This window comes from Streptopelia decaocto, assembly GCF_964273445.1.
Source record: "Streptopelia decaocto genome assembly, chromosome: 3".
In the NCBI taxonomy this organism is placed as follows: Eukaryota; Metazoa; Chordata; class Aves; order Columbiformes; family Columbidae; genus Streptopelia; species Streptopelia decaocto.
In genome coordinates this window covers 9,494,430-9,521,731 of record NC_138656.1, presented here as the reverse complement: position 1 = coordinate 9,521,731, position 27,302 = coordinate 9,494,430, and the positions used below count along the sequence as shown (strand labels likewise).

The 27,302-nt window shown below is 39.7% G+C and overlaps 1 protein-coding gene across 2 annotated transcripts; it reads left to right on the top strand.

Annotated features, from left to right (window-relative positions):
* The first annotated feature begins 60 nt into the window (after nt 1-60).
* On the top strand, nt 61-25,608 carry ACTR2 (actin related protein 2). Of its 2 annotated transcripts, XM_082049768.1 has the most exons (10): nt 61-194; nt 6,847-6,957; nt 10,480-10,494; nt 12,441-12,656; nt 16,752-16,824; nt 19,118-19,254; nt 19,951-20,100; nt 20,787-20,932; nt 21,342-21,474; nt 22,554-25,608. In XM_082049768.1, the coding sequence occupies exons 1-10, from the start codon at nt 147-149 to the stop codon at nt 22,722-22,724; spliced, it is 1,200 nt and encodes a 399-aa protein (XP_081905894.1). In that variant the 5' UTR covers nt 61-146; the 3' UTR covers nt 22,725-25,608. The 2 variants fall into 2 exon arrangements, with proteins under 2 accessions (XP_081905894.1, XP_081905895.1); XM_082049769.1 differs by lacking the exon at nt 10,480-10,494.
* Nucleotides 25,609-27,302: the final 1,694 nt, after the last annotated feature.

Here is a 27,302-nt window from a genome sequence, read left to right as displayed (position 1 = left end):
CGCTGATTGGGCGGTGGCGGGCTCTGACGGCTTCCGGCGTGCGCGCGCGGCGGGCGGCAGGGCGGGCGCGCGGGCGGGGGGGCCCGGCGGAGGCTGAGGGCGGCGGGAGCGGCCGGGTCGGTGTCGGTGCGGGCGGCGGCGCAGGGATGGACACGCTGGGCAGGAAGGTGGTGGTGTGCGACAACGGCACCGGGGTGAGTTGCTCCGGCCCCGGGACCCGCCCTGCTGCCGGGGTTGGGGGGGGGGGGGGGGAAGGGGAAGCAGGGCGACACCCCCCCAGCCCGGCCCGGCTTCCTGCCGGCACGCCCGCGGGCCGCGCCCGGCCTGCGCCGCCGCTCCCGGGCCCGGCCGCCTGCCACACCGCGCCCGGGCGCTGCCCGGGGCCGCCGAGCGCCGCGCCCGCCCTCCCGCAGCCCCGGCTGCGCGGTGCGAGGGGCCGCTGCGGGCCTGCGGAATGAATGGGCGGCGGGAGCTCGGCGCGGAGGAGCGGCGATCCCGGCGCTCTGCCGGTTGTTGGGGTGTCGCTGAGCCGGCTGGGCAGCGCCGGCCGTGGCGGGGGTTTTGGGGGCTGTGTCTGGTGCGCAGATGATGTGCTGTGCCCCCCCGCGCGCCCCCTCCCCGCCCCCCCCCCGGCATTTTGCTATCTTACCGTGAATATCTTGTTTCTCTCCTCTCTGCAGCAACGGGCGCTTAACAAAAAATCCCGTTTTTAAAAAATTCTGAATGAGCCCATTATACACTGAGCAACCAGGGATGTGTCCTGTGCATGCAGGATTATTACCTTTAGGGAAACGATGCGGGGTTTTTTGCTGGTCAAAATGGAGCAGCATCCTTTCCTCCATACCTTCCCGATCTGCAATATACTCAAAATTGGCATTTTTTTAAATCATGGGACCCCCCCAAAGGTTTTCTCCTCGTCCTTGCACCTTTTCCGCTCTCTGTGACCGTGTGAGCACCCACTAGAAATTCATCCTTTTGTCAGTGTACGCAGGCTGCGAGGCGCCTCAACAGGAAGTGGAGAAGGTACCATTTTAAAGCAAAAAGATAAGATGCTTTAGGTGGATATTTCCCCTTGGTAATTTTATTTAGCAATCCAGGGTTTCCCCCAGTAAAAAATATTTTGCAAAGAGTTAACAAAGCTGACGGCATGTAAAGATCTCTTGAATAGCAAAAAAAAAAAAAAAAAAGGAAGTGATTTTTTTTTTAATATAAACACATGGAATAAAGATTTTTTTTGTTGGTTTTTTTTCTTTTAAAGCCCAAGAGGAAATAGTTGAAACAAAGGCCATTGTCTTAGAGATTCAGCATCCTGAGTTAGGGGGGTTTGCAATTAGCATCTGGATTGATTAGAGTGGTTCAGGAGGAAGAACGTCACATTTGACAGTTCTGCCTTTTGACAGTTCTGATGTCTTCTCATTTTTCCTCCTAAAGCAAAATCTTTAATAGGGCTGGGGTCGGATCTGGAGCCTTTGAGTGTTTTTTACACTCATTTAGAAAAAGGAAAGAAAAAAAGAAGGCATTTACAATTTTCTTCTTACAAAGGGACATGTAAGCTTTTTTGTGTGGGTGGTGGTGTTTTGTTTAAATTATTATTGGTTAATACTCTTACTGTCAGGCCCATATCAAAAAAAAACAAACCAAACAAAACATTTAAAGCTTCGTCCCTTAGCATGATCCTTTACATAGCAATACATCATTGGGTTGTAAAATGTTTAGTATACAGGTAATGTCAGCAGTGTGAGCCATGGGGTTGAAGCCATTATTTTTACCCAATTTCCCAAGCTGGGTTTGCAACACAAATTTTGTACAGTGTAACACATCTCTTTGTGCTTTTAAATCAAGAGACATCTTGGAATTATACTTTTTTTTCCCCCCTCTGTGAGTTGTACCAGGATGATATAAATAACTATAACAGTGGACTCGTATCACTTCAGCAGCTTTGGGTTGTGTTCCGTCTCTAAGCAGAAAAACACATGTATGGAAGTACCCTGGCCGCAGAGTTCGTTGTGTTGAGGGGAGTAAAGTATCAAGAAATAATCATTAAGTCAGTAAGCTTGGAATATTTAGGTTGACTTGGGATAAATAAAGTGGAAGAAAATTCCATCCAATACATATTTCGAGCCTTAACTGTGTATTGAGATTATCAACTAGTTCTATATTGTTAAACCAGTATTTTTACATTATTTTTTCAGTATGGCAGATAAAAGATGCTTTATGTCAAAATGATTTCTGATACACTGTGATATGTCATACTTAAAACCATGATTGAAGTTAAATCTTTTGCCAGGTGCCAGAAATATTACATGAAAATGGAGAATATCTTTAGAAAAATCGGGTGCAATTTTAATTTTAGACTTGTCTTTGAAAATTACTGTTCTTATTATGCTGCAGCAGGACGTCTAATGTCTCTGGCTGCAACCGATCTTTGAGGAAGAGGTGACGAGGAGGAAGTTCTTGCGACACGGAGTGTGGCAGAGAGGCAGGCGATGGCACCTCAGAGGTCTAGAGCATTAGAGGTGGATGTTCTTATTGGTATAGGACGATCGTAAGTGACTTTGTGGCCGGTCAAATTGCTCTAATTGTGTTTAGGGTGTTTGAGAGTTGCATCAACGGAAAGAATCAAGCACAGAGAACTGATAAGGATATTAGTATTCATTTTAATACTTGTCATGTGACCACTTTGTGAGCTTCCTCATTCTTTTTGTTTGAAAGAGCACTTATACATACGAGTTCTTACTGTTCGATGACTCAGTAGGAAGTGAAAGAGTCGGTATAAACCACAGTGAAATGGAGAAAAAACTATATATGGTAAAACTTCTTACATCCGTGGCCTTGCACACAGGCAAGCTAAGTAGCTATTCTTAAAACATTCAGAATGTGTATCAAATGCTTGCAAAAATGAACGATGATGAACTCTTGGCTTCCTTACAAAGATACGTAAATTCATTGAGCGTTGGTGTTATTGTTCGAGATATGGTGTATACTAAGCATTGTACTGAAATCATTTGGTAATTGTTCCAGGGGGTGTGCACAATGAGGGACAGAAGAGAAACAAGTGCACTCTACTTAAATTTTATTAGAAGGCTTCAAATTGAGAGTGGAAAGAACAGTGAGTAATGTCTGGCACTGGAAAAGGGAAGCTGATTATATTGCAAACTATTGCACTTCATAACATTTAATTGAAGATTTTGGATGATCTTCTGTGAGGAAGGGCAAAGTATCTTATCTTTCTTGTACACCTTCAAAAATATAAAGCTGTTCAAGATCTATTATATTGATATGTTTGTGTTTCTTAGGTGCATTTACCTCTTGGTAGTTTTTCCACGTCTGGTTCGTCAGCCATAATCTCCAATGTTGCATCATCATGAACCTACTGAACCAGCTGAATATTCAATGTCGTGTCAGGGAGAACACAGCAGTGAGGATGCTCTCATTGATGGGGAAACTTATGTACAAGGCTAATTTGTTATCATCTTCACCAAATTTTCATGTAGCCTGGGGGAGTAAATTTCAAGTTTGAAGAGGAAGAGACAGAGTTAAAGTTTTGCCCCTTCTGTCTGCTGTTGAGTTTACCAGACTTCGTGCAAATGTCGTTTTTAAGGCTCTCTGTTCTGGCCTGAAAGAAGTAGGGAAGAAGAACTGTGAACGTCCAAGCTGAATCTTGCTAATTGAAGTTCATGTAGATTAAATCTGGTTTTCATTGTGTTTTAGGCTGGTTGGAGAAATGACAATCTGCAATTAAAATATAAGATTTATTAATTGCCAACATAGTTAACTACCCAGGAAGGTATGTCATGGCTTTAATGTAGAGAGGGGGCTGGAAGTTACTGTTACAGCTCAAATAGTAAAAACTTAGAATAGTATTTTTGTAGGTTGGTGTTTTTTAGGTCAGCACAGTTGCATGTGACTTTTAGAGGTATTTTTAAGGTTTGCCAGGAGATACTTATTGATTTTATGCAGTAATCATTTTGGTCGTGTATCTCAGTGATTGCTATATGTAAACGTCAGGATTTATTGTCCATTTGGCAGAATTTAAAGCTGTGGCTAGCGGAGCTTGTTGAGGGCTGCTCCGGTAGCTTGAGTTGTAAAGATTCATTTAGGTGTTACTGGTCTTCTCACTTCTCTTGCCCAACAGTGATGACAGGTAGGGAAGTTGCTTTGTGCTGGGGGAAAGAAAAGGAGGAAAAGCTGTGAGTTAAGTATATGGGTGTAAAGGTGCATGGGCTACCTGGAGGTGCTCGTGGTTGTACTCAGAACAATTTATTTGGGAGGATTTGATTGTATGGGCTGCTTTATAGAGCTTCTTTCTTGCTTGACCAGGTCCTGTACAATTAAATTTGTAATGAGTCTACCTAAATATTGTAGTCGCAACAAAAATTGTGTGATTGCCCTGAATGCAGTAATTTTCTAAGTCTGAAAGGGGGCTTATTTAAAAAAAAGTAAACGTGGACACCATTGGTATAAAACTGGTATAAAACTTCCGGTGAAGTCTTGTGGAGTATTTCAGGTAGTGTGATCCAAAAATGCTTGTGGCTACTTCTTGCTTTCTCATAGCAACACTGCATTCTTGAATAATCAGATAAGATCTATGTAACTCCAAGGTGCTTCTGGTCTATAAGTGAAAGAGCTGATAAGGACTTGCCTTCTTGGAGAAAATGGATTGAAGTAGAATGAGCAAATGGAATTGTATGCCTGGTGTCATTCTTTGGGTATTCCAAACAGCTCTGCCTTTGGAGACAGCAAGCACTGAATGGGTGAAAGAAATTAGGGTCACAACAAGCAAAAAAATTCCCTTCCCCTCTGTATTAGCTTAACTTTAATTAAAATATCTCTTGGGTCTTTCTGTAACTGGCTTTATAAATTTGTTTTCAGAACAGGTGCCATTTTGACTGCAGTGAGGCGAATAATTTGAGCAACAGAAGGTGACTTCAAGTTACCGTTAGTGTAATGGCAGAATTCCTCTCAGCTGCAATTAGCTGTACGCCTTGCTGTGATAATTGTTTCAGTGGCAGTCTTCAGACCTCCAGAACACTTGGTGAATGTTTGGGAAATTGTAGCAGATTTCTTTTAATACAGCCTGAAATGGATAATAAAGCTTTGGCACAGGGTTCCAGGGAGGTTGTGAACTGGAGGCTTCCAACACCCAGCTGGTCAAAGCCCTGAGCAACGTGATCTGAATTCAGTGCTGACGGCTTTGAGCCTGACGTTCGATGAGAGAGCTCCTGAGGTTCCCTCCAACCTGAGTGATCCTGTGCTGCTGTACTACTGCTGTTACACCCAGATGGTTGAGCAACTTTGCAGATGAAAATGTGTAATGTTTTGTCTGGGACTGCAGGATGTTGTTCTGGCATGCTGGTGTAGCACAGTACGCTAAGTGTGCATCCAAAAAAGCGAAACCTGCTCTGTATGAACTGCAGCAAAACATCAGAGTATGGTATGTGAACATCAGGAGTGCCACCAAAATGATCAGAGGGCTGGAACACCTCTCCTTTGAGGACATGCTAGAGATTAAGGTTTGGTCAGCTTGGAGAAGGCACTATGGAGACCTTATTATTGCGGCCTTCCAGTACTTGAAAGGAGCCCGTAAGAAAGATGGGGACAGACTTTTTAGCAGGGCCTGTTACGACAGAACAAGGGTTGATGATTTTAAACTAGGAGGGAGGAGATTCAGGTTAGAGATGAGGAAGACATTTTTTTATGCTGGGGGTGGTGAAACACTGGCCCAGGTTGCCCAGAGAGGTGGTGGATGCCCCATCGCTGGAGACATCCCAGGCCAGGCTGGATGGGGCTCTGAGCAACCTGATCTGGTGAAGATGTCCCTGCTCATGGCAGGGGTTGGACTAGATGAGCTTTGAAGGTCCCATCCAACCCAAACCATTCTGTGATTCTATGATTAGCGTCGGATAGCCGAAGAGCACAATTTGCTGATCCTCACCAGCTAAAATTGTAGCTTCTTGCTGACACGTTTAAAGTTCTCGTTTTACAACTGAGCTTCCTCCAGTGACTGTATTTTTAATTTTTCTTTTAATGCTTAGTTCATCTTCACTGATTTCTTAGTGTATACACTATATTGGGCCCCAATGATATAAAGCTTCCTTTCATACATATTTGGGTGACAAACATTCTGAAAGAGTGTCCTGTTTGGTGTGAACTACCATCAGCTGAGGTTTTGGTTGTGCTGTTGTTTTTAGAAGTGCTTACTGCAAACTTGAGTTTTTATCCTTACAAGAAACCCTGAAAATTATGAAACTCTATGAAATCCATCTGAATTGCACAATTTGCTAGTTCACTGTTAAACTCTGTTTATAACAGCATAACACCTGAATTCACAAGGTGTGTGGTTTTGGTGGGGATTTTTTTTTTTTAATTTGGTTTTGTTTGGTTGGTTCATTTGTTTATTTTTTCTGTTGTATAATTCATTAGGCTACTATGTGCTCTAATTGGAAAGGCAATTTAATTTGGTCTCATTGGGTAAGCTCTATAAAGTGATCCATTACCAGATGATGTGTTTCAGCTTGCTAGAGAACTTCTTTATAGCTTGGCAGGAAATCCAGAATAATACACTGGACTTTTTTATAGCTCTCAATGTAATTAGTTGGTTTACTACTGTTTCTCAAAAATCTGACAATCTGATTCAGAAAACATTCTGGAAGATACTTTAATTCAGTGTTACAAGTCTACATATCATCTTAAACATGTACATTTGATTTGAAAGTATAAATCAAATTGGTTTCTGATGGGGCACATGCTCTTAAATCTGGGCTTTTAATTCTTTACTCACAAACAGATCTCTGTTAGTAAGGAAAAGTGATGCATGTTCTAATAAAAATATTTATTCTTTTTCAGTTTGTGAAATGTGGCTACGCAGGCTCAAATTTTCCAGAGCACATTTTTCCAGCTTTGGTTGGAAGACCCATTATAAGATCAACTGCCAAAGTGGGAAACATTGAAATCAAGGTAATTTTCTTTTTAAAAAATGTTTATTCCTTTCTGATGGATTAAAAGTTCAGGGCAGCCTTTGACTTTTATGTAATGTTTGGAAATGTTTTTTTTCCTTAATTCCCCTCTGTGTTTTTTTGCTATCTCTTGATTAATTGCTGTATTGGGTTTTAGCCTGTCACATATTACAAAGTTATTAAGAGGATAATCTAAAGCACTGGAGGCCTTCAGATAGTAGGGCTGAGGAGGCAGCAGGTAGGGCTCAGGTGGTTCTAGGCAAAAAGGGGCTTCAAATGCCAATATGTAAATGATCTCAAGATTGGAAGGCAGAAATTGGATAGAAGTGGTTGATATTTGTCACCGAGCTGTGCTATGAGGTTCTGAGACAATGCTGAAGGACTGCTGGAGCTTCCAGGTCTTTCTATACTGTTTGCTTTCTGCTCACAGTTAATAATCTGTGATCTTGTATGAGATGTTTAACCTTGGTTGTGTTTGCATTTCATTGTTTCTGTTGTTTTTGTTTTCTTTTTGCTGTCGGTAGAGATAGCACTCCACACCAGTTAGAGATGGAGAGGCTTCCTTCAGACTGCTTCATCTTGAGGTGTTATTCCAAGTTTGGAATGCCGGGGGGGAGCCACTGAGAATATTTTTCTAAAGTCTGGGGAGCTATAATTTCTCACTTTATTTTATACTTACAGAGCAGTGCTTCAAATGTTAGTGGTCACTTCTGCAGTACAGGCTTCAGTAAATGTCATGGCCCTGCTGTGGTCACATCCTCCCTTTCTTGGTTCTAGCCACGTATTCTCACCTTGTGCTGGCCGTACTGGTTGTGTAGTCGTGTGGTGAGCCACTTCAGTGAGCTGATCCGGCTGAAAAAGAGTGATTTCTTTGTCTGGCAGAGTTCTGACCGCCTCACCAGACGATTGAGGAAGCTCCAGTTTGAGGGCAAGGCAGAAGCAGGAACTCGAGGGAGAAGTGGGAGGTGATGCAGAAGCCCTCACTTAGGCCACTGAAGGTCAAGTAGAACCACACATGTGCAGGCTTTCAATTTTGCCTTCCCTGTTGCTTCTGAGCAGCAGCTTCTTAAAAGAAAAAATAAAGTCTGGTCAGCCTTCTACATTATTTTCAGAATCTATGGGTGACAAGGAGAACTTCAGTTATCTGATGGCTGCTGCTGCCTGTAAAAAGTATTATCAGCAGAAGGCCATGTGGGGAAGACAAGAGGATGAAAGACATCAGACCTTTCCAAAATGTGCTCTTTTTTTTTTTTTTGACATTGGAATACCACTTACCTTACATCAGCTAGGACAATTTGCTTGAAAGGATGGAGATCTTTCACAGTAGACGGGAGTTTTTGTAAGGAGAGAAAAGAAATCTTTTGCGAGACTTAGGGAGAGATGTTTCTTCAGATATCTACTTGAACTTTGTGTGACAATTTCTTCAAGGAAGTCCTGGTGAAGTTTTATGGAAGTTATGTAGTGATTTACAAGTCCAAGAAAAATTCTCTTGCATGGAATCTCATTGTTAAGGTCATGTTTTCTTTCCAGCTGATCTGATAGAGCTTGTCCTGCCAGTTTTGGTATCCTCTGATTATTTAATATAATTACAGATGACAGTGTTGAATTGGAGAGATAGGAGGTGGAAGTGGGCAGTTGCTGTGAGATTAGTGCGAAAGAATCAGTAAACTGTGATTTGGCTTGTGTTGCTGGTCTTCTGCTTCAGCATGGATCACATGGGTGTATTTTAGAGAGTATAAACTGTGTCTAGATTCTTCCTGGAAGTGTTGTAGTATCTTCTGTGTAACAGCTTGTCACTCTTTCTTAAGGAAACAATGTGTCAAGAGAAGAAATCCCTGCCACAGATACTTCAGGTATCCCAGTAGGATAATGCAGTATAAAGACTTATTAAGCATGAGTGCTGGTTTTCTTTGTGACACTCTTGCAGATTTCTTAAAACAAAACAAAACAAACACAACTATTTTAGCAGATGAGTTTTATTGCAAAATTTATTTCTAGCTATTCACTGCAAGTTCTTATAGGATAAGTTTAAAACTAAGTAAATGAAGCTGTCAAGAAGATTATCAGTTTAACTTTTCAAAACTATTCAGAAAAGCTGCCCTTCCTGTGGAATTCAGCGACTATGTGAAAAGAGTCTGGAAGCTGAGCCAAACAGTGGTTATCATCCAGCTACTGAGTTACTGATTTCAAGTTGCTTTGTCTGTATATTCTTTCTGAATTCTCATTTGAGCCAGCAGCAGGGCTATAGCTTACTCTCTTACAGTGTCCCCAGTTCAGGACATAAACACAAAAAATCAGTTATTACTGGGGTTATTTTGCTTAATATTGCAACATTAAAACTCTAAAACCAGAAGCATACATGCCGCTCTTAGCTTTTACTGACATATTAATCTTTGCAGCAGGTTTGGGGCTTAATAACCTTCTTAGGAAGGCAGGACTGATGAGTAGCTTTGACAAGTTAAAACAATTAGGATTTTAGGGCAGATCAGACCTGCTGAGCTGTAGTCAGTGTCCTACAGTTCTGCTCCGTTTCTGCCAGCGCCTGGAGAAGGTCAGTCTGTGGATTTGAAGTGAGGAAGAGGGACATGTTCCAACCAGCCTCTTTGGTGCTGCCTGCGCAAAGGCAGCTGCCAGAAACTACGCACTTTTCCTCTGACACAATTAGCGGAATAAATAGATTTGTCCTAGTGGTGCTGATGGTTATCCTGTGGCTTTTGACAGTTTAGGTGACTCAAAGTAAGTTTAATCAAAGGAGGAAAAATCTCAATAATTGTGAAAATTGCTTTAGTATAATTTTGGACAATGTTCCTAGACTTACACTTCAAATTTCTCCCAGTGCTTCCCAGCTGCTTTAATTATCTTCCTACCTCTGTGGCTCGCTATAGGGAAAGAGCTTTGACACACAGCTTTTGCTACTGCACTTCATGATTACTCATTTACATTCTGAGATTAGGTGCCATAACTTCAGTAAATATCTCTTCTTTGATTCTTTTGGGGTATTTGTTCCAAGATACATGAACAGATTAGCCTGCTTATAGGTGAATGCTTTTATGTTACAGTTTTCAGTTCTTGTGTATTTAAAGTAGAATATTTAAAACAAAATTTAAATTTAGTGTTTGTCAGAGCTAGTTATGGTAAAATGCCTTGTGCGGAGTCTTGTCTAGTTCATATAAGCACCTTGCCCAGGGTCAGACTCCAGTGTTACAGAATATTTATGCACAGATACTCTTATTTATGAGAAAGAAGCAGATATACTGATCTTGTTTGCAATGTAAGAAGTGTAAACATGAATTGCCAGTGACATGTAGCAATAGGGTCCTTTAAAAGAGACAGTTCAGTCTGACGTCCTGAGAACACTAGTCTGGCCCTAACTAAACTAACTCGGACCATTTCCCACTGTACATGCATCTCTTTTCAACCTATTTCTACTGTGTACTTAAATAATTTGAGAATTTCATTTAGGCCTTTTCTGACTTTCTTGCTTCTACCTTCTTTCTTCACCTTTCTTGACCTGTTGAAGTAGAATAACAAAAAGATGGTAAGTGAGGTGCCCCCATGCTGTTTGTTTGCCATTTTTGCTTGATGGGACTTAGTAGCTGTTATGTTATTTTTTGATGCTATTCATTGTTTTGTCTTGTCCTACATTTTACATCTGAATACATACTTATTTTGGAAGTTGTTCATTGCTTTGGTTTACTAGCAACTAATTAATGAGAATATTTTATGTGTTGCTTCTAAATGCTACACAACCTGTAGTTTTGCAAGATGCAAGAATAACTCTTAAAGATCAACTTGAGCTCAGCACCTTTAATAGCAGAAGTTGCTATATTTAACATTACAAAGCAAGAGCTTGAAAAACCTTTGATTTCAGTTAGACAAATATTACTGAGTACCAAAGTGGTGGCAACGTTGAATGTCATACGGGTTCCTCTCTGCAAGTGCAGTTGTGCTGTCCTCCTTCCTCCTCACCTGCCAAGTGTGCGTGTTTGTTGGAGTGCTCTTGAGAACAATTGTTCTGCCCTTTAACTTTGTTTTAAAAGGATGTGAAAGTTTTGTGCAACTTTCATTGCACATTTGAATAGCGGCTTTTCCTGGGCTGCGTCCTGTTCAGCAGCATAGAGCCTCAAAGAACAATGCACAAAAAAAACAAGACTTGGGATTTTCCTAACTGGTGGAGTTTCTGTTGCCTTAAATTCTCAGGAGTAATGTGGCTGCATGGTGTGATTTTCATAGTATGGTTTCAGTAGAGTACATTTGATTTACAGTGTTAGAGTCTCGACTTCTGTACAGTGATCTGCTGTGCAAGGGAAAACAAAATGCCTAGTCAGGGAGAGGGGTTGGAAGAGGAATGGTTTGATTTAAGCTATTTTCAATTAACTTCCTTTTTATATAGTTTAGGTTACTTCTTTAAAAGGGTGTTATAAACCGGACGCTGGATTTTTCATTGTGCATCATTTTTCCCCTAGCACTGAATAGTAGGTTGAGTAACGCTCACTTCAGAGTTTTCTGTGCCACAGTAACTGCAAACTGCGGTGGCGTATTGTTGTATGAAGCAGCTGGGTTTTTTTTGCAATGAAGGGAATATAATACTAGCATGGTGCTATTGGTACCTAGAAATACATTCTTATAGGCTAAATATGAGCAAGTCAGTTAAGGTTTCCTTAGAAAACATGCATACTTCCTCTGGGAAATACGTGGGAAAGGAGGAGATACGGTGCTACTAATTTGAATGTGCAATGTTTGCGTAACTAACTTTAATAAACAGATTGCTCAATCAGTGTGAAATGCCTATACAAACTATGCATTAGTTGGTTGTGTTTGTGTAAAAATGCATTACTGGGGTTTTTGGCTTGGGAGTTTTGGCATGGAACAGACAAGGGTATATTTTATATTAAGATGTGTCTCTTCACACCCTACTGACACAGGCAATATGTAAACCATTGTTACTTTTAATGTCTAGTGTGGAACTTCTAATCTCCTATTTGCTTTTGCTACTGTTCAGTATGCTTATTCACCACTCATTATTCCTTTTTTGGTATTGTGCACAGAAATTTGCAACATGCATGGAAAAGTATTCTGCCGATCGCACCTACTACCCTTATGTGCTATTTTGCATCTCAGCCTTTTGAAATTAGTATTCGATAAAAGAATTTTGGAGGCGTCAGTGGAGAAACATCTGTACTTGTAGAGGTCTCTGTGGTATCCAGCTGTAGCAGGGTTTATTGGTTTGCTTAAGGTTAATTGGACAATGGAATTAACAAAGTTTATTTTGGAAAAGGTTTGGCATGGGTAACAACCAAATTTAAATACTACATGAAATATATTCTACTTTTCTCCTGAGTGTCTGAAAATGATTCCAAAATGTGGGTATTGTTTAAGAAGACAGTTGGACACAGGCTGGAGGTGTTCACTGGCATTCTTGAGGATTTTCGTGTTTGGAAAACTCGGCAAGCTCTGACATGCTTCTGTATTAAAACTTTACAGGATCTCATGGTGGGTGATGAAGCAAGTGAGTTACGCTCAATGCTGGAAGTGAATTATCCGATGGAGAATGGCATCGTTCGGAACTGGGATGATATGAAGCACCTCTGGGATTACACGTTTGGACCAGAAAAACTTAATATTGACACAAAAAATTGTAAAATATTACTCACGGAACCTCCCATGAATCCAACTAAAAATAGAGAGAAGATTGTGGAGGTATGTGTGTCTAGTAGAAACTGATATATATACTGATGTTGAAGCATCACTAGGAGATTTTAACTTCTTGGAACACATAGTAACTCTGTAAGGCAAAGCAGTTCTGTCTTCTAACCAAACCTTGTCGTCAGCCATAGTCATGAAGGCATTGGGGCGAAATTCAAGCAAACCGATATAATTCAAAAGCTGTGAGCTGGCTTCTTGTCTCAAGCCATGTCACCAGTAAGACACAGAAATAGAAATACTTGTTTATCTAATATATCCAAGATACATTGATTACTAGCTGTTGGATTAATGGTAATTACTGTGAATGACTTACACTTCTGTAAGCCAGTCATGTTTCAGAGGAGACTGAGGCTTGAGCAAGACGATGCTTACCAGATGGAGTAGTGTTGTTGGAGGGAGCTGAGACAAAGGTGTGATGACAACAAAGTAAGTAATCTTTGATTAACGCTAGGGATTATCAATTAAAGCCTTCAAAGAAGGAAAGCCCGGTTCTTGGATTCTCTGTCTCACAGTGCTGCCCTGGGCAACCTGAGCTCCATCTGAACCTTGCGTTAAAGCAGGTTGTCAGCTGTATATTGTTTAGCTCTAGTGCTATACAACAAAAAGTCAATTTTGAAGAGCAGTAATATTTGAGGAGAACAAAAAGTTTAGTTTCCTTTTTTTTTTTTAACTTCCTCAAGCATCATAGGTATTTCCAATTAATCTAAGTATTCAGTGTAACAAAAATGTAGTTAATGTGTTGTAAGAGTAGCTGATGGGGCAGGAAAAATAGATTCTATGTCTGAAACCTTACCCATTTATCAGAACTTTGAATATGAAAGCTTGTGTGTGTATATATTTTTTCCCAAGTCTGTTGCTTAGTCTAACAAAAATGTACCTTTATCATTACCTGCTGACCTTTCCTTTTAAGCCCTTTTGTTGTCACAGCTACAGTAGTGCTTTCTGCAATGTGATGGTGAATATATTTGCACTGATCTTTCTTTGAGTGACTTAGGAGCAAGCTAAGTTGGAAAAATTAGGTGAAAAAAATCAAACTGTACAATCTAAATTCAGCATTTCTTAGCAATTGTGGACATTAGAGACCTATTGCCTAAGTATTATGTAATGCAGCATTAGTAATACACTCTACTGTATATCAGTCAGCTGTGGTGTGATGGACATAGTGGATTTTTCTGGGTGGCCTCCATGTAGTGGGAATGTTGAGTTTCCTGTTCAGGCTTCTTTGCTTTTCAGCTGTCTACAATAGTGTTCTTGTTTCTGTTTTCCTGCTAAACACAAAAGGCTGGGGTTTAATTATTCTGGGATCAAGTAATTATATACCATAAATTGAAAGTTCTCGTATGGCTTCTGAAGTCTGCTAAAATATTAGTATTGCTACATTTGCTTTTTTTAAAATCACTCCAGAGATTCTAGATACTTAATCATGATCCAGAGGATTAGGGAGGCCTAAAATCCATTTTCGTAAATTTAAATTTGAGTTCAGCAGAAGCTCATTGTTTCTATTAATGTTTTGAATGGATCATGATGTTATGAAAACTAGCAATGTTTAGTTTTTAACTGCCACATATTTATACTCCTTCTGGTTTTGACATGGACTCCTCCTTTTCAGGGAAGCTATCCCAGTACGAAGCAGAGGACTGAATTAAGATTTTTCCTAAAGCCTGCAGTAAATATAATAATGTCTCTGCGTTTTGTGATACAGTACAGTAGCATTTTAAAAGAAAAGCTCAGTCATCTGGACCATATCAAGATGATATATAATTATTTACGCTGTACTTCATTCTATTTCCAGTCATTCTCTCTCCTCACCCCATTGCGCCAGCAAACTCAGCCACTTAGTGACAGCAGCAAGTGTTCACATGACAGCTATATTGTAAAATGTATATTTTAAAAGTGCTGTTTCTTTCATAGTGTGTACAAAACACCGGTTGCTCCTCAGCTTAACTGAGTGTTTGCTGTTTGTTTGCCTCCAGTTACCTGCTGCATTCTCGTTCTGTAGTATGGTCAGGAGCAGCCAGACTATAATTGCCTGTTACGTAGCTGTAGGGATACTGAAGCACACTCACTTCTTGTAATCCCAACCTAGTGTGTTTTATCCTTTTTTCCCCAATTTTTAGTTTGTCCTTTCCATGCCAAATTAGAACATCACTTGGTACATAATCCAAAAGCTGCTGTCACAAGTAGAATCTTTTCCAAACATCCTGCTCAGTGTTAGCATCTTAAGATTTGTTAACATATATGTCCTGTGTCCAGGCATTTTTGATGTCAAATAAAACAGACCTAGATGTCTTGAAAGAAAGAACAACAACCCTGCGACATCCTGCATATGGGTTATAAAAGGATTTTGCAGTGTTATGCAGTGTTATTTTGCAGTGTACTATGTTTTAGTACAACATGTGAAAGCAGTAACTAATGCCACTTGGATATTAATTTTGTTGCACGAAGATGATAATTTGGATTTTCTTAAAATAGTTTCTTATTTTCTAAGCACTTGGGTTGTTTGAAAGACTCCTCCTTTGGAATAATGCTGGTTTTAAGCAATGACTACTCAAATGGGATCTCTTTTTGAGTTGCTGCCCTTCAAGCTGTTCCTTTTTCTGGCAGGCACTTCTGCTTCTTGTTTCTGAAGGGATTGCGTATGTGCTAAATTGTGGCCGGTACGGAAGTTACCAACCAACCTGGAAATGCCTTGTTCACACTTAGCCCATGCACCCGACTCCTGTATTGATTTTTCTTTTGATATTACCCGGTTCGCATTGAGGGTTTATAAAAACCCAAAGCGTGATGTTCTCCTGGCAGGGTGCTCTGTGTTCCTTTCTGCTTGACTTCTGCTGTATTGCGTGCACACAGCAAATATCCCGAGAAAAGCGGCATCACTCTTCCCAGGGGTTTTGCCTCGTGCTCAATACAGCTATGAATAATTAACTTGTCTTTGCAAGGATCAGGTTTTTGATATGAGCCAGCCGTTTAAAATCACAGTATTCTAGCAGGGGTGGTTCTTTAAATAGTTCAGAATTCTAAAATTGTCAGGCATCAGCTTTTCTTAAAAAAAATATTTAGATATCTTTTACTTGAGCTGTGGGAGTACTTAGAATTTAATCACTTTCTAATCCTGGAAGTTGCAGAAGTGCTCAGGAGGCTGCAGAACAGCAGAAGCAAAACTTCTGTATATGCTGGAATGATCAGAGTTCATCCTTTTCTCCTGGTAAAGCATTTTGAGGGGAGAACTGCTGTACAGTGTGATTTGTTTACTTGGCCTTTTTGTGTTTAGAAAGAAGATTCTATAAACTCTGCATCATTTAATCTTAGACTCTTTTTTTTTCACTGAAACTAGTTTAGTGGTTAGGAGAACCTAATCTATGAGACAAGCAGTTACTTTTCATGTTTCAGTAAGGTTCTGCAAACCTGTGGTTTTTCTGTATGTGGTAACCGTGTAGCCCTACTTGTACTATTTCAATTGTAGTGGATTTTGCACTGATTTTTAGAATTTTGTCATCAGTTGTGCTTCAAAGAAGGGGAAAATAAGGCCCAGATGCAAGAGAACAACCTCTGACAGAGGACTGGTTCTAGACCCATATGCTTAGGAGTGTGTTTGGTCTTGTCTTGGCATAATCTGCAGTTGTACAAAGTCTGTAGGGCTTGATATGAAGAACAAAAAAACCCTTGAATTTCATTAGATTTACAGCATACACCTTTAACAAACATTTCATTCCCAAGTCACACTTAAGTAAGGAAATACTTGGCTGGTCTACAAGTACTGCCTCCCACTCCTTAAGCACTTTGGAAAATGGCTTAGTAAAGCTTCAGAAATTGATGTGTGGGTTTCTTGAAAGCGTTCACTTTCGTTGCTGAAGGGATGTGGAATATTTCAAATGGCTGATCTTGTATGAACAGGTAAGGTATGGAACTGAATGTGGTACTTACTGCCATAAAGCAAGTAGGTTTCTAATGTTTATGTAGAAATTTCTTGGAGAGTGTTTTTGATTAGTAAAAGAACAAGATTATAGAAATACAGTTTTCAAACATATGTGACATTTTGTGTAAGTATTTGGCCTGGTTTGGATGTTAATTTTTGCTTCCATCTTACAGGTTATGTTTGAGACATACCAGTTTTCTGGGGTATATGTAGCCATTCAGGCTGTTCTTACTCTGTATGCTCAAGGTAGGCAAAGATAACTTAAAATCCATTTAATTTATAAATATGTTGCTGAGCCAAAGTTCTAATGTGGTATTAACGGGTCTTGGGCTTAATTCAGCACTGCTACAAACAAGCTCAGCTCTGTCTTATGGGCTCGCTTTTTGTTTTGAGGAACTATTGACAGGTACCACTGTCAGCATTTTCATGGACCAACGGTGGAGATGTGCTTCTAATTGCAAAAACCTGGTTTATCAAAACTGTCATTGTTTCAGGATACAGTCATTTAGCCTTAGTGACATGCTTTTGATAAAGGAAAACATGATTACAAGTGAATTTCAAGCAGGTGACTTTGCAGTCTGTTAAAAAAAATGTTGATTCTTTTGCTGTAGATAAATGATCCTCAGCCTGAGGAGAAAATAGCGGATTCACTGAATTTGATAGAAATTCTACCGCTGGCTGCAGTCCATCCAGGATTTTAAGAAATAACGCAAGCACAGGAGTTCTAATAACAGGACTTCTTACATCTGTTTCTTCGTGGCTTGCTGTATTTAACTGTCACCTAGCAGGAAATATTTAAATATCTTTGTCCACTAACATGTCACCATAGTTTCTATGTCTGAGAGCAAAAGTGATGGGATACTGGAAGGGTAGTTTTGTTATGCGAGTCATTAAAAGTAGCTGAACCAAAACCACTTTTGCAGACCTGAATATTAATTTGATTTGCTATGATCTGTGCAAATCTCTTCCTTCTCTGTCCCCCCGCCATGTTTTTTTTTTCTTTATAAGTATTTAATGGACTAACATACACAGTTTTAAATTCTACTGAAGTTTTGCATGTATTTTACCGTATAGTGCTCAACTACTTTGTGAATAACAATACGTAAAACAGCTTAGAGCAGTCCACAGAGTTTCCACAAACTGTCACCTAAAAGAAAGCTGAAGACGTTCTAAGATGTAAAAACCAAGTGGCACATAAATAAATGTTTGCTTTTGAAAATTAAAATAAATTAATAAAAACCCCACAACTTTAAAACGTCCTACTTATTTACATTACATTAAAGTAGTGCCTAAAATTACATACCGAGACGTGCCTCATTTCAGTGCACCACGTTTTGTTGCTGCTGTTTAAACTCTCTTAAGCCTGCTGTTGATTTTATCTGGAATGTTGTGTGCTCATGTACCTTTTAAAGGCAAAGGGGTTTATGTATCAAAACATAGTTCTAATAAGGAAATTTGTTGGCAATTCCTCACAAGTCGTTGGAGTTTGGTGTAGTCCCCTGTGACTGTTTCCTTCCTCACTGCGTGTGTCCCATTGCAAGGCTTGTTGTGTTTACATGGCGGTTATTCCAGTTCACTAATAAATCTGCGGATCTCATCACACAACTGAACCAAGGTTTGTTCTTTGGTTCAGTCAAGGCAAATAACCAATTTGTTTGCCTTCTGTTCACAAAACTTGAGCAAATTACCGACCCAAAGTACCTTGTCACTGCAGAGTAAATGTCCCTTCATCATTTTAAGGTGTCCCCTTAAAATAGATTTCCTTGCTTTAGGTGGCTCGCAAGAAACTATAAAACTGTTTTCTAATGAATTTTTACCATAAATTCTGATTCTTACTCATTTTGTTAGTGAAGTGTAGAAACTTCTGTTTCTACATGCTTATGATAGCTTTTTTGTACACCTTAGAATTTAATGGTTTTACGGTAATTTTTTTAACTGGAGTTAATTTCTTTAGTATACAAAAATGGATCTGATTCAGCATAACACTATTTATGTGGGGAAAAGATTAAATGTGTGCTGTATAGTGCAAACCTTATGAAAGCATTGTTTTGTTTTTTGAATACCAGCCAAAATCAAGTCCTAATAATTGAACAAGGTAAACTTGTGGCTTGAATACCTCTAGGTTTCTTCATATTTGAGAAATTAGTATAAGATCGCACATATACAGCTGAATCTAAGGAGGAATTTCTGGCCCATCAAGCATTTGATGATCATCTCTTTAGAGTGCAATTTAAGATGTCAATTTAATATGTCAAAATGCCAGATTAAATTGTGAATGGTAGTTATAAGGATCTAGGAAAAAGGAGAGGTAATACTTTTTTAAAAGCTCCTGTGAAAACCTTAAGTTTAAAATCCAGCTGAATGGAAATAACTGAATTTTAAATTGTGACTACTTTTCCCCAAATGATGGCTGGGGAAACTGAGGTTGTGTTAAGATTACAATTTAAAAGAAAATGTGTTAAGCTTGCTACTATCCTGCTCTATTTATGAAGGTGCTAATAAAAGTCATACCTTTTTTTTTTCCACCCCATTCTTTTAGGTTTGTTGACTGGTGTTGTTGTGGACTCTGGAGATGGTGTAACTCATATTTGCCCAGTTTATGAAGGTTTCTCTCTCCCTCATCTCACCAGACGGTTAGACATCGCTGGGAGGGATATCACTAGGTACCTCATTAAGGTAAGAGGAAAGGATTTGTAAGGTTGAGGCTGCTATCAGTGGCACATTGGTTTAGGTTAAAATCCCTTGATAGCAAGAAACCACTTTACATTTTTCCTGTATTATTCACGTTAATGACATAAAGAAGCGTATTCTCGGTATTGCTTCAGTCTATCCTTATTATGTTTCCTTATCTAAATCATATTTAATACTATTGGTAAGTTGTCTTTCTTGATATAAAACGAAAATAAAATTGTATTCTAATAGTTCTACTCACCTGTTTTCAGAAAGACTTTTTCTTACTGCGTGGAAAATAGCGTAGCCATTCTTGTGTGATTATTAAATAAGACTATTTGTTTGGGTTTTTTAAATACAAACAACACTCTGGATTGACAAATTTTATGGTTAAACTGTAATATTGAAGTTTTCTGAACTGAAGTTCTAAACATAAGAATTATTTTGGTTATCTTTCACTTGTCTTTGTAACGGTTACACTGAAAGTTGTGATGACAAAGAAAATTTCCCACTCGGGGTCATGCTGCTGCTATTCTGATTTTCTAGTAATAACGAATTGTGACAGATTTGACTTAATATTAAATTTGCAGTTAAAAAAAGGGGACAAAGTTTTAAAGATACATGTCTGAATGTACACGCATACTGATAAATGGATCCGGACTGTTCCTCTCATTAACCGCCGACCTGCTATGTTCCCTCCAGCTCCTCTTACTGCGAGGGTATGCGTTCAACCATTCTGCTGATTTTGAGACTGTTCGCATGATCAAGGAAAAGCTGTGTTACGTGGGATACAACATTGAACAGGAGCAGAAACTGGCACTAGAGACCACAGTACTAGTTGAATCCTACACAGTGAGTGTTTTGAGACAGCTTTTCTTGTCTTAAACTTCATGAGTTTAAATTCAGGTAGCATTAAGCATTGATTGCTTCTAATTTCTTTTCTTGGCCTTAGCTCACTTCCCAGACAGAGGAATCTGTACAATGAGATTACTTGGTTCTGGGAAGACTTTTTAAAGCGCTTTTTTTGTTTTTTTCAGATTTACCATATGACTTTGTACCCGTTTTTGTCATTGTAGATCCTTGAAATTTGAATATTATAGTCTGGGAACTGTAGAGAAAGTGGGCTTACTCTAGCATGTCAGATCGAGCAGTGACACGTATGAGACTGATATCTGCTGACAAGAGCAGCAAACTTGCTCTCAGTGGAAACTTCCTGTGATCACACATGGAAGAAAAGAACTTACAGGAAAGCATTACTCTTACATTGCTGTGAGATCATTTTTTAGATGGATATTGTGTTGCAAGGAAATGTTTGTTACGTTGGTATCGATGTATCTGGTCCCTGATGTCTCGAAGTGAATCGCGTAATGATTGAAGAATTTGTGTCTTCTTTCAGTAGCACTTCTTGCAGTCATGATAATTATCAACAATTTCCTGTTTTAAAACATTAGGGAACAGCGTAGGTTATTTCCTCTTGGTTTGTTTAGTATCTTAAGTAGCTAAAAGTAGTCTTCTAAATGGTGTTTTTTCTTCCCTAGCTCCCAGATGGCAGGATTATCAAAGTCGGTGGAGAACGGTTTGAGGCACCAGAGGCTCTCTTCCAGCCGCACTTAATCAACGTAGAGGGGGTTGGTGTGGCTGAATTGCTGTTTAACACCATCCAGGCTGCTGATATTGATACCAGGTGAGAACAGAACCCTGTTCCACCAGGGTACAGGGTGATGTGAGAACTGCGTTCAAACAAAATAACATCTTTTGCTTTAAACACTGACATGAGACTTGCTGGGGAAGACAGACTGGGAGTGGGGGTCAATCTGAGAGACTCCTTAGAACTCAACAGGTTTTCTGGAAACTTGACTATTTTAGTATGAACAAGCAAGGATAAAATCCTGAAAGTGCAATGTTTATTGTTTTTTTAAAATGCTGCTTTCTGGGACACCTGGAAAAGCACAAGCAAGTCTGCCAAACTCACAGAAGCTGGTTTTGTGTAGCGACTGTTTGTTAGATTTTTATTTGCTCTCCTGTATGTACACGTTCCTACTTGTACTATAGAGTATACAAAATAACACCAGAATGCCTGTTTTCTTGTTCAGGTCTGAGTTCTACAAGCACATTGTGCTGTCTGGAGGGTCCACCATGTACCCCGGGCTGCCGTCGCGACTGGAGCGGGAACTTAAACAGCTCTACCTGGAACGAGTGCTGAAAGGAGACGTGGAAAAACTCTCGGTAGGCACCGAGTCGCTGCTTTACTTGTGTGGGGCCGAGGTTTATCCTGAGTCCCCACTAGAGGGAACCACGTAGTCATAAATCTTGGGTTAGTTTGAATGTAAAATGGGCTGTTAACTGCTAGGGCACAACTTGCAAGGTAGGTTTAATGAAGCTTATGAGTTGTTGTGGCTCAGAAATTCATCATTGAGCAAAAAACGATATTTTTTTTTTAATCTTTGAAAGTTTTGGCTCGTGCTATAAGTGAAATACTCAAAGGCTAGAGTTCTCATACACCTTCAAGTAGAATAAATTTCCCTTGTTCACTGGTTACTGTGATAAGCAGACAACAGCCACACGCACATTACAGAGGTAACGCTGCCTTGTAGTGCTCTCTGCTTTTCAAGGAGGAGATATTTACAGAGAAAATTCCTTCGAGTGAAGTTTCGAATGTTGAACTGAATTGAACTTCCCTGCTTCTTAACACAGTGTTCTCTAAAGATCTTATGCAGCTATGCGGAATGACTCAATTGCACAGAATGTTTTAAGTCTAAAACAGTATTTCACACATAGCTTTGACTGTACTCATTTTTGCTCTTGGGGTTAGAGCTTTAGCATCCAAGAATTTCAGGGAATATTAATTGGTTAAGCTCATCTAGAATGTGTAAATTTAAAATCTGTCCCATCTGCCATTCTAAAACTTGGTATGATTTTAAAATATTTTGTGATTTTTATGATCTGGCAACTTCTGATAATTTTAGCCATCGAAGTATTTTACTCTTTACCATGTTCATGAAATGCAAAAATACAGTCTTTAATTTTGTATTCTGACTCCTGGGCTGTTTTTGTGGATACACTGAAAGTATAATTTTGAAGAAAGTGTCAATAGCTGTCTATAATTTCCAGCGCAAAGTAGTTATTTTGCTTTGGTTGTGCAAGCTGGAAGCTCACGCAGAGTGCCCTATGCTAGCATTTCAGTTTTCTTGTTGCATTGTTCTCACTAAACAGTTTCCATTTCATTGTTCTGTCGGAAAGCACAATTTGATTTTGAACGGCTTTGTTTCAGGAATCCTAGTAATGGTTTCTTTTATTTTTCTTAGAAATTTAAGATCCGAATTGAAGATCCGCCTCGTCGAAAGCACATGGTGTTTTTGGGTGGCGCAGTTCTAGCAGACATCATGAAAGACAAAGACAACTTCTGGATGACCCGACAAGAATACCAAGAAAAGGGAGTGCGTGTGCTGGAAAAGCTTGGTGTGACTGTTCGATAAATCCCAAAGCTTGTTCCCATCACATGTCTAAAGCTTTTTTTCTTTCATTGCCAATCTCTGAACTCACTCAGCTACATGCTATGGAAAGGCCTGTCTGTGGCCTTTGACCCAAAGGTCAGGTTTTGTTCTGGTTTCTTGGGGTAGCTTTTGTTAAATGTTTCTTAATGTGGCGAAATTTGACTATTAAATTTGACCACTTCCCTGCAAACAAAACAGAGCAAGAGCAGCCTGTCTACTTCATTGATCCTTCCCAGTAGGCAATTTGGTAATTCTGGTAGGCTTTTTCTTCTGGGTTTATTGCTGTAGTACCGCTAGCTTTTGTCTCTAGTTCACAAGGGGTTGTGTGCCTTTTTTAGCATAAGAAAACCTTGAAACAGGAGCTTTTGCTATTGGGTCATTGTGGTGGTTATCTTTGCATCTTTTTGCCTCTCTCTACATTAAGATTATTTTTTTTCCTTTCCTGCAGTTAGGAATTTTGATTAAACATTGTTAGAAACTAGCTGAACTAGCTGAAATGGCTTTAACACACGGTTTCGATTTAACGTGGTTCCATATGCACTGCTGCCTAAACTCTTCTGAGGTGGTTTGTCCTTCAAGGTGGTGGTGGGGCTTTCATACTGTATTTCTCTAAGTGGGCATGTACACAGTTGCCACAAACAGAGAAACACACCTGATATTCTGGCAAATGTAAATTTGTGGCCTTAGGTGTCTTTTTCTGGAGGGAGGAGACAGGTTTGAGCTGTGTTGCTTTTCTGTTAAGGGACAGATGGGGGTCAGTCTGACCAAAAATGCCTCTTTTTATAGCTAAATTTTGGTACTATGTTGTCTCAGCATAGGGAGCAAGAATGTTAAATTAGCTATTATGTAATTGTTGAGAAACGTAGATGTGCTGAGACAGGAGCCTCTAAACTTCTGAAGAGTTTTAATGATTTCAGAAATGCTTGTGAAAACTGTAACTGTAGATATTAAAACCCCAAAAACTAAGTGTTAAAAGTATAATGTTTTAAGTGCTCGTATGTACATCGGAAGCACTTCCATTAAACTTTACAAGTATATTAACCTAGTGCCAAGTAGTTACTGCAAATGAATATTTTGATGACCCGTGTTTATTGCAGCAAGCAGATATTTATAAGCAACCACTGGCAGTAGGTTATAAAGAATGGCCTATATTTGATCTAGTTAAAAATAACATCGGAATATGAGATGTTGTTGATTGGTCAATATCCACAACTCATTTTGTCCAGTCTTGATTTTTGATACTTAACGTGGGATGGGGAAGGAAGTGAAAACCAGTGATGAAAGTGCTGTTACCAGAAAGTACATTAAAGCTGAGTTGTTCAGAAAAATAGAAGTTGTCACTAGTAATTATCAGCCATCTTCTCTTAGTTGCCTGTATTTTCTTCCTACTAGCAGACTGGTAACTATCTTTGCAATAAAATCTGCCTTACATAAAGCGTAGCAAGAACTGCTTGCATACGAATGCCCGTTAGACTTAGTTCTACTTTGCTTTTCATGGAAATGTTATATCACTTCTTACTGGTTTTCCAAGCCTACCATAACATTTAAGCATAAGGAAGTTAAGATCTGCTTTCGACTTCCAAACCTTGGAATGTACGAGATATGCTTTCATGTACTTGCCATTTGTCTACATCTTTACATTAATAATTTACCCCAGGAACATGGAAACATTAAACTCCCTTGGATTCTTAAAATTTGCTTTCTTTCTAAATCGAGCAGACAGCTTCCTTTTGGTCGAGCGAGCCAAACAGGCAGAAACCATGTCTGCATTTCTTTAATAACAAGACAGTCACTATAGTATTGCTAGTAATGACCATTTAATTATAGGTGGGTGGGGTTTTTTGCAGCTATATTTACTCTTAACTTGAACAATATGAATTTACAGGCATGCCGGTCATGCCTCAGTGCATGCACTTAAGCAGTTACTAGATTTTTGGGGACATGAATGTAAGGGGTACTCTGAATTCCTGTAGTCTTCTGAACATTTAATACACAAGATTTTAAAATGCTGTGGGCTTGCTTTAGGGCTACGGTTTCTCATGTGGCTGTCTCTGGGCTTTTCAGACAGTGTTGAGAATCATGGAAGTAAACCAAAGAATGATTTTAAAACTTTTTTTGAATGACAATCTGTCATGTGATTTTTCAAATCTTGACCTTGACCCTGCAACCCTTTTTCTAAACCGCGTTCTCCCCCGTCCGTTGGCTTTGATTAGGTATGTGCATGTTTGAGCAAAGGTTTTGGAATTTGGCCCTTTCACTAGAGAACTTTTCACAGCACCATGAGTAATAAATGTCAGTTGATTGTGCAGAATCTTGGGTTTCCATGGAAACCGTGTCGATTTTTTTTTTTTTTTTAAAAAAGGCAACTAGCATTTAAAATTACAGCTATCATGGATTCAGAAGAGCGCATATGTAATCCAAATACTCAATGGGCTGTCCAGTTGTGCTCAGTGTGGTTCTCCATGCGTGTGTTTGCACACAGCAGAGCGTATGTGTGTGCTCTCAGCTCACAGCTTCAATATTGCTATGAAAGCAATCTGGTTTTAAAGGTGTTCTGTTTTTTTTTTTAAGACCAAATAACTTGAGTTGTATTTGCAATATGCTTCAGCTCCTGTAAAATTAGAATAGAAGATGCTGCATCAGTTGTAAGTTTTTTGGGAACATCCTATTTTTAATGTTAAGCTGCTTCAAACCCCGCCCTCCCCCAGTGTTCTAGGATGTTAACCGATGTAACACAAATGGCTTTTTATACAGTTCTGAATAATGTTAACTCACAACACTGGTTGAGACCATGAATGGAATAAACATCTATTTAAATTGACAGGTCTTTTCAATACAAAAATAAAATCAGATTTTTTTCAAAGTAGATTATGTTTGCTTTGTTTCCTTTGGGAAATCACAGGTCTGTCAGTTTTTCCCTGACTTCCATCACAAAACTGTCATGAGCTGCTTATGCTGAGGAAATCTGACATGACAAAATAACACATTCCCTATTTCCCTGTTGATTACTGTCATTAGAGTGCGAAAAGCACCCCTGCTCCCTTCCATAGCCAAGACTACATTCCCTCTCTCCTAATTTCTTTAAAAGAAAATAAAATCCTTATCCTTGGACAGGAATATTTTCTAGTTCAAGCGCTATGTTCCCTACTGCAAAATGGGAAGAGCTCTCAACTTGTATTGACTTCAGCATCCCTGGCTAAGCTTGGAAGCCTCTGTTTAGGAAAAAATCTTGTCATTGTGACTGCATGTGCTACTTCACCTGCACCCCTCATTTTAACTGCTAGAAAAACTGTATGGGGGTTAATGTGGAGCATTTAGAAAGGTGCACTGGTTTGAAGCAGCTCTTGCACCTGAAATGTTGTAATTCTCAACTTGCTGTGTGGATTAGTGGCTGGCCCGCTGATCACGATGCATTTATGTCTGGCTTTTGAAACGAGCTCAACCTGTCTCTTCACCCCAGCATGTTGTACATGCTGTTCTGTATGTATGTTCCCCAGCGGGATAATGAGTTTGGTTTTCTTAGAGTGAACCAGTATGTGCAGTTTGGCTCTGGGTGCGTGTGTGTCGGTGGCTGGGTCAAACACATGCCAGCTTAGATACAGATAGACTGGATTTTAATAGGGAAAAAAAAAGCCCCCAAAATCCAAATCTTTATTCCATCACTGCGCATTCTTCGGGAAAAAGATAAATGGGCTTTATCTCTGCTCGGTAATAATTCATGTTCCCCACTCCTTCCCTTTGGCTCACGTTGCCTGACATGGCTTTTGTGTGGGAAGGACTAAATACAGCTCAGTTAGCATTTGCTAGTCAACTTTTTCGATAGTGAATTCCTCCCTGCAGGTACTTCATCTATTTTCCACAAAGAAGCTTCATTAGCAATTTCAATAGTGTGAAAAATAAAGGTTTTTTAAAAAATCCAAATATACATATTCCTGTGTTGTAGCAACCAGAACAGTGTTAGAAAAATATGTTTTGGACCTTTTCAGCATGTGTGGAAATCTAAACTACAATTTTGCTTTATTTGAGCCCTGCCATTTGATCCTTGTTCCTCTCTCTCATGGGTTGGTTTGTTGTCCTGCTGGTATAAGTCACTGTCACTGCCATTATAGGCCCCACATCTGCTTATTGTCCAGACAGCTGGTGAAGGGCTTCTTGCCTTCCTTGTGCCAAGTTCTGCTCTGGTACTGCTGAAACAAGGGGAAGTTGTTCAGGGAGGAGTGGGAGTGTGGGGTTTTGCTTCTCAGTTTCCTTTTTTTCCCCTTTGAAAGCAATTCCTAAGCATTGAAAAAGAGGGAAACAGTTTCTGTTCAGGGTGATGAGTAAAGCATATTTAGAGTTTTAGCAGAGACTTGAGGTGATGCTAAAGGGCTTATTCCAACTGCAGAACTTGTGTTCCTTCCCGTACTTTTTTAATCTCTGTTCCCCAAAGCCTAGGAGTGGTAATTAAATTGTAGCTGCAGGAATAATGATAGATATGGGCCCCTTGCCTACACCTTTTCATCACCGCGCCCATCTCCCGTCTGTTTTTTGTTTGCCCTAAAGCTTAAGTGGTTTCGAGAT